This window comes from Cucumis melo, chromosome 6 (genome assembly GCF_025177605.1).
Source record: "Cucumis melo cultivar AY chromosome 6, USDA_Cmelo_AY_1.0, whole genome shotgun sequence".
NCBI lineage: Eukaryota > Viridiplantae > Streptophyta > Magnoliopsida > Cucurbitales > Cucurbitaceae > Cucumis > Cucumis melo.
In genome coordinates this window covers 24,157,570-24,164,902 of record NC_066862.1, presented here as the reverse complement: position 1 = coordinate 24,164,902, position 7,333 = coordinate 24,157,570, and the positions used below count along the sequence as shown (strand labels likewise).

At 33.8% G+C, this 7,333-nt stretch overlaps 1 protein-coding gene across 2 annotated transcripts; it reads left to right on the top strand.

Annotated features, from left to right (window-relative positions):
• The first annotated feature begins 284 nt into the window (after window positions 1–284).
• Window positions 285–4,782, top strand: LOC103491719 (ras-related protein RABB1b). Of its 2 annotated transcripts, XM_051085638.1 has the most exons (7): window positions 285–511; window positions 624–671; window positions 754–893; window positions 3,063–3,145; window positions 3,434–3,638; window positions 3,721–3,789; window positions 4,469–4,782. In XM_051085638.1, exons 2-7 carry the CDS (start codon window positions 626–628, stop codon window positions 4,559–4,561), a joined length of 636 nt encoding a protein of 211 aa, XP_050941595.1. In that variant the 5' UTR covers window positions 285–511; window positions 624–625; the 3' UTR covers window positions 4,562–4,782. The 2 variants fall into 2 exon arrangements, with proteins under 2 accessions (XP_050941595.1, XP_008450002.1); XM_008451780.3 differs by having other exon boundaries at window positions 381–671.
• Window positions 4,783–7,333: the final 2,551 nt, after the last annotated feature.

Below are 7,333 nucleotides of genomic sequence, written 5' to 3'. Positions count from 1 at the left end.
GAATTATAAAAATTATAAAAATTTTCCAAAAATTAAATGATATAAGTTAAATTTTTTTAATTGAAATGAATGAATAATGAAATGTTAAGTAATACGTGGTAAATTTGGAACATTGTTGTTCAATAGAAATCAGAAACACACTTTATACAGATGTTGTTAAATATGTTTTAAAATATTTCTATCAAACAAACATAACGAATGAATTAATAATACCTATTTTAGAAGAACAAACCGGCGTTAGTTTAAATATAAAGTAGTGGTTGTAATGAAATGATGGGAGGGGTTGGACACGCAATGAACATATTGGGCCTCACAATGTCGAGAACCTTCCTAACAAAAAAATCCAAAATCTTACAACAAAAAAGGAAATAAATAAAAGAAAAGCTCACTGTAAAACCAAATTCCCGTCGGCCTTCCGCGCTGGCGCTGGCGCTGGCGGGGCCGTTTTCACGTAGCGTGTCCTTTCAACTCAAAAGAAAAAATAAAATAAAAATATAAAAAAATAAAAAAGGTTCCAAATTCCCCTTTCAAACTTGCTTCAATCATCATCCTCTTCCATTGCATAATTTACATTGCATCCCCATCTTTTCTCTCTTTCTTCATTTCCTCTTCTCTGTTTGTAGTGATGTCGTACGATTATCTGTTCAAGTACATCATCATCGGCGATACAGGTTTTGCTTACATACAATCTTTTCTTTCATTATTTTTCTTCTTGGTTTGTTTTCAAATTGGGTCTTTTTGTCTGGGTTGCAGGTGTCGGCAAATCTTGCTTGCTTTTGCAGTTCACGGACAAGAGGTTTCAGCCTGTTCACGATCTCACTATTGGCGTTGAGTTTGGTGCTCGTATGGTCACCATCGATGGCCGACCTATTAAGCTTCAGATATGGGATACTGTGAGTTTTCTCACTTCTTATTACCTTTGGCTTTTCTAGATTTTAATTTCTTTGTGTATTGTATTATATTACTTGTAATTTAGAATTTCAGAAAGTAACAAGAACTGGAAGATTCTACAAGCGATGAACAATTTCATAGGAATATTGGTTTTCGTAAGTTTTTTTCTTCAGCTATTGGACTCCTGAGATCAATCTTTTGGTGTGGTTCTAACAACTTTAAGTGATCCCAAGAAGTTCTCTTTAGAAACTTAATCGTGTTGGTTGATGATTTTTTATGATATCAATTGATTTCATGTTGGGTCATATTTTATGGGAATGCTAATTTTATTAGGCTATTAATTAGGGACATATTTTTGGAGGCTTTATATGGTCAGTCATATTGCTTGTAACAGATTGTACAGGGCTATGGAAGAGGAGGTTTTATATCATCCTCCTTTTGAGCTTGACTGATGGCTTTTGACTCTCTGCTTTCTTTGTAGTCTTATGGAACGTCGACCTGGGAGAAATAGGAGGGGTTTTAGAAATTTATAGAGCTTCGGAGGAGATTTGGGCCTTTGCTTGGTTCAGTGTCTTCCTTGTGTATTGTTTCATTCCTGTTAATAGAAGTTGGTTTCTTCATAAATCAAAATGATTTCACTATGGATTATGAAGTATTTTCTTGAGAATATTTCTTGTTATGCTCTGGTCTTAGGTCTATACTAGCCTTTATCGGTTATGAATTATGGGGGACACGTTATCTTAAGACTCATCTATGTCACAAGAGCAAGAAAGGATAAGACGACCAAGAGATTAGTTTGTTGCGTTCTATGTGCTGTTCCCGGTATCTGAGAAAGATAACATTTTGTTGGTAGGATTTCCCTGAAAATGAAGACAGACCAAATAGAAGGCCTTAGATTTTTTTCTTTATGTGTAGTGTGGTGGTTGGGCCTTCCAACCCTATTTGTTCCATGATCTACTATAGGTCTATAGAAACTAGCCACTATGAACAAATGCCCCTGATTTTGACCGGATTCAAAATAAATGGGTATCCATTCTTAGTCTTCCAAGAAACTCTACAAACAGCCAGATTCTCAAAAGCATGCTCCCTTGGCTCCAACATTTTAAGGAGGGATTTGCCCATCATAGAACCCAAGATCCTTAGAATCTTGATTATCAGAGGGGTGGAGGGATGAAAATGATCTTCTGGCTAAGAATAGCCCATTTCTAAGACTCTTTACCATAGGCCTTTTAAATTATGACATTTGTCTGATTCACCTTTTATACTGAGTAATTTTTATTGTTAACCTTAGTTATACAACCAGGGGAGAGTCTTGGAGATGGCATATTTCCAAGCCACTCTTTATTACTCCCTAATGTAGGTTGAGATTGGCCAATTAACTGTGTGAGGAGTAGAGCTATCATATAACTTTTCTCTCAATTAACCAACTACAACCTTACTTGAAGAGGATCTGTTCTATAGGTTGTACGTCTATGTACTTGAGTTCCTCTCAATTAACCAACTGACATTTTTACAATGTCTGATAATTTGATTCTTGAAGTCTTCCCCCTCAATTTCTTATTTTGAATACAACAACAGTTGCAGGTTGTGGAATCAAACCTCAACCTCAAGGGAGGAAGTACAATCAATTACCATTGAGTTTAAGCTCGCTATTCTTAATAGAATGTCTTCACATCACATATTTTCATTCTTGTAATAAATGAATTTTCTTAGGAAGCAATGGATATATGAATAACAAAACTTACAATAATGTTTACTTTCAGAATTTATCTAAAAGTTCTTCAAAAAATCTTAAAGATAAAAATGGCAAGACATTAGCATCTGCTTGGAAGCTCTTTAGAAAATAACCTTCAATTTTCAAGAACTGCCATTACGTATTTCATGAGAATGAAAGTTGCACTCTTGAAATCATTACTCGCTAGCCTATTAAACAGTTACAAATAACTTTCTATGAACTTTTGTTTAAACACACACACACACACACACACACTACACACACAAACACAATTTTTTTTCCCTTTCAAAACACATGCCAAACAGTGCCTTATGTTTGCTAAACGTCAGAAAGTAAATTCTTTACTGGCAATGGTGAAAATAGATAATGTTTCTCCTTGTAGAGAACTTCATTTCTTTTTGGCTAGATAAGTAAAGGACATTTTTCTTTATTGCAGGCTGGGCAAGAATCATTCAGATCAATTACAAGATCTTACTACAGAGGGGCAGCTGGTGCTCTTTTAGTATATGACATTACCAGGTGAGTCTGATGGATGGATGAGATTAACTTTTCTTATTGCTCAAAATTGTCTCTTGTTTTTTATTGTTAGTTATATTTCTTTGCATTAAACTTTGGGATGTTTGCTTTGCAACCCTCCTTGTTCAAATCTGTAAAGCTAGTTTTCTTATGATTGACCAATTTTTATTTGCCATTGGCTACAACCAATTTTCAGTAATATCCCCTTGCTGTTGCAGTTGCAGTTGCAGCTGCATTTTCTCTCTCTCTTGTTTTGAGAAATCTGAGATCATCCCATAATTTTGTTAACAGGAGGGAAACTTTCAATCACTTGGCAAGCTGGTTGGAAGATGCTCGGCAGCATGCAAATCCCAACATGTCGATTATGCTTGTAGGGAACAAGGCTGATCTCGCTCATCGAAGAGCTGTAAGCAAGGAAGAGGGAGAACAATTTGCGAAAGAAAATGGACTCTTATTCTTAGAGGCATCTGCTAGAACAGCCCAAAATGTTGAGGAGGTCAATTTTGTTTTTATATGGCATGTGCTTCTTCTAGAAATGCAAACTGTGCTGCAGTTCACCTTGATCTTTGATTTTGCAGGCATTTATAAAAACTGCAGCTAAAATACTTCAAAATATTCAAGAAGGCGTCTTTGATGTATCCAATGAGGTAAATTGGTCTATCTTTTCTGGTAAAGTTGTAGATTATTGATTGCGAATGCCACCGACCCATTCTGCTGTGCGATGTTGCTTACTTGGCAATTATCTGACACTATGGGCTTTCATATGACTGCAGTAGATTGTAATACAAACTAATGGCACTGGGATGCGAAAAAATTAGGAAAGGACCATAGTGTAGCGATTTGTCTAGAATATTTTAGCATTAGATTCTTATGAGAAGAGATTTAGTAGAAGCCATGAATTAGTTGATATGATCACCTATGATTATAAAAAAAGTTAGGCATTTATGGACAATTTTCATTATTTGCTGTTATTTTTAGAGGTTGTGGTTAGAGAGGAATAGAAGATTCTTTTAACTTTTAAGAGCTTGAGAGATTTGTGATGTGGTCTCAGATTAGGTTTTATGGTTTTGGACATTATCGGCCAAGATATTGTAACTATCCTCTAGATTTGGTCCTTTTGGATTGCGGGTTTTTTGTATGGCATTTTTGCATTGCGGGTATTTCATTTTGTTGGACTGTTCTGTAGTCTTTCATGGAAAATATCTATTGCCATTTTCTTTTTGTGAGCTTAAACTACTGCCAGCATAGTTTCTATTTTAAGAACTTGCAACCATGAAGAACAAAAGTGGAGTTGTACAATACAACTGATTTTATTGAATATTGCAGTCATCTGGGATCAAGGTCGGTTATGGGCGTCCTCAAGGGCCATCTGGGGCGAGAGATGGAGCAGTTGCACAGAGAGGTGGATGCTGTGGCTAATTGTAACACCAAAAGAAAGTAACGTGTATATGATGAAGAACCATTTTGTGCAAGTTGTTTTACTCTTGTGCAACCCGCCATGATTAAGTTTCTTGTGTATCCTTCTTCTATAAGCATTAGAATGTACAATGTACAGTGTCTTGCATAACTCAGAAGTCTATTTCCCAAACTAATTCTTTTCTACTCTGACTCCCAAAGCAATTAGTTTGTACATTTGATTAGATCTTTTGTTCATCCATTTGTTCCATCCTTAGTTCACGCTTGATAACCATATATGAATCTGCTCTTGCTTTGGCATTTTATTGATATTCAGAATTTGCTTTTAATTAGGTTTAGTTTATACGATTTTTGTTTCAGTTTTCTTTTTCAGATGATATGGGAATATGTTATGTTTTTGTCCCAAAACTTTCACGCTATTATTCAACAATGTATCTTATATATTTTATATTTTGGATATTAGTTGCCCATCAATATAATATATTTTGAATATGGTGGTTGAAACCATTGTACCTCTAAAACCATCAAGGTAAATATGGTATGCCTTCCCAAGTGAAAATTGATTTTTTAAGATGTTTTTTTTTTTTTTTTTTTTTTTTTTTGAAAAAAGGAAATTCGTAAATTCCACCTCTAAGGTGGTGAGTACGGGTGTATTGGGCTAGGTGAAACCTGTACGGTTTCTGTATGGATAGTGTACGGTTAGGTTGGTCCTTTTTTTTTTTTTGTCAAATAATTGATGTTTTGACGGTCTCACCCCACATGCAAACTTCTAACGAAGAGAAAATTGACACAATTTTTTCTAAAAGGTTAATCAAGAAATATATAATGTATTTAAATTTTCGAGTAAGTGATCTTTTTCTAATATTCACAACACATGATGTCTTTACGATGAAAAGCACGTACTAATTTATAGTACTAGTTATATGCCAGAAGTATCTAGCTATATGCCAGATGTTCTGCATCTATTGGCTAAGGTTCAATCCATTTGGTACAGAGAAAGAAAGAGAAAAAAGACTTACCCAGCTAGATCACTAGAAATCCAGAAACACAGAAAATTTTCAACCACATGTGGAACACTCTTTGTAATGTAACAACTATATGAAACAACCCTATTCAATCTGCTAATAAGAGTAGGGTGTGCATATGGTGTACTAATTTACTAAGTCATCCTCCCATCCAATCTATTAAGTATGGATCACATCAGAAGACAACACTCAAAGTGACGATACGATTCAACTATCCTGAAAATAGAGAATATGATAAATATTTTAATCAAGATACATGTAGTCATGTTACTGTCTCACGTGTGGAACAATCTTCCAGCATATTTGCCCAGCAATCTGCCAAGTATGTAATGATAATTGCCTATAATAGAATTATCTTGTTAAGCTTTTGATAGAGGTTAGTGTAAAAGCTGAACAAATTTATTGTTTTAAATGCTGTACTAACAAGATGAACAAAAAAAATGTAAGACAAACTGGTTGCACGTCTAACTTTCCAAAAAGTTCAGAAATTAAAATATGATCTAAACTACATGTATTGCTCTAATAATAGAAGACTATTTGCCTACACACTTTCGTTTTTTAGTATTATACTTTACACCTTGTCAGTATAATCTAAAATGATAAGCTTCCATCATGGTACTTCAAAATTCTTAAAAAAGAAAGATCAATATTTACCAAGTTAACTAAAAAAACATGTAAATAAATATTTGGGAGTAGGAATTTAGACTGTAGAATCATTATTTAAATTTTCAAATGCAGCTTCCATGTCATTTCCTATGCTTTTGAATTCTAGATCAAAATGAAAAATTGTTAGCTTAAATGAGATAATTTAAATACATACTTCAAAAAGAATATTACCTTCGTCGATTTCTTCAGCTTCGACAATATCTTCAGTCATGTCATCTAAAAATTTAGATTGAATCCAATTGTGAGAACAACTGAGTGCCTATGTAGTTTGAGGAGTTAATGAACTTAAAAAAGAAAAAAATCTAATGCCCATCCTCGAGTGCTAAAAGCTGATTCAGATGACACAGTTGATATAGGAATATTGTAAATGTCCCTAGCTACTTGACTAATCATCTTAAATCGGAAGGAATTCACCTTCCACTAATTTAGCAAATCTAAATGTAAAATCATAAATGTAGAAGATACGTGTCATACTTAGAAAAAATGGAGGCACATTACAATTTCTCTTTTCGAAATGGAAGAATTACAAAAACCATTGTAAACGATCGTGTTGAGCATGGTAAACGATCGTTTAGATCATGTCAAAATTGAAGAGATAAGAGCCCTACGCAACAGAAGATTTAATAGAGGACCATAACTCAAATTAATTAAGATATAAAAATATTAGTACATTGGCAAAAAAATACAAAAATTAAATTACTGCTAAACATGCTTCAAAAAAAATAGAGAAAAAATAAAGAGGCACTTACATTTGTTGACAACCCTGTATCTAACAAATGCCAAACTTGTGCACCTTCATTTGGAAACCTTCATATTATCTAGGTTGAGATTTTGGTTTGTGGAAACCAAAATTGAAAGTAAAATTTTCTCTGAGAAAAAGTTCATTTGAGAGAATAGTAAAGCAAAGCCAGAGTATAAGAGAAACCTTTGTATCATGTGCCATACATATAACCCCCTCTTCTTTGGGAGGTAAAAGAGAATATGGAAACATGGAAAAATCACACCCGTTTCCTATTAATGCAATAAATTAAATTAATAATAATATTAAATTTATTTATTTATTTAATAAATCATATTTAATTAA

Coding starts and splice junctions, on each gene's coding strand:
- LOC103491719 (XM_051085638.1), top strand. CDS start 626: ATGTCGTACGATTATCTGTTCAAGTACATCATCATCGGCGATACAG. Junction 672..753: donor CATCATCATCGGCGATACAG/GTTTTGCTTACA, acceptor TCTGGGTTGCAG/GTGTCGGCAAATCTTGCTTG. Junction 3,790..4,468: donor TCTTTGATGTATCCAATGAG/GTAAATTGGTCT, acceptor TGAATATTGCAG/TCATCTGGGATCAAGGTCGG.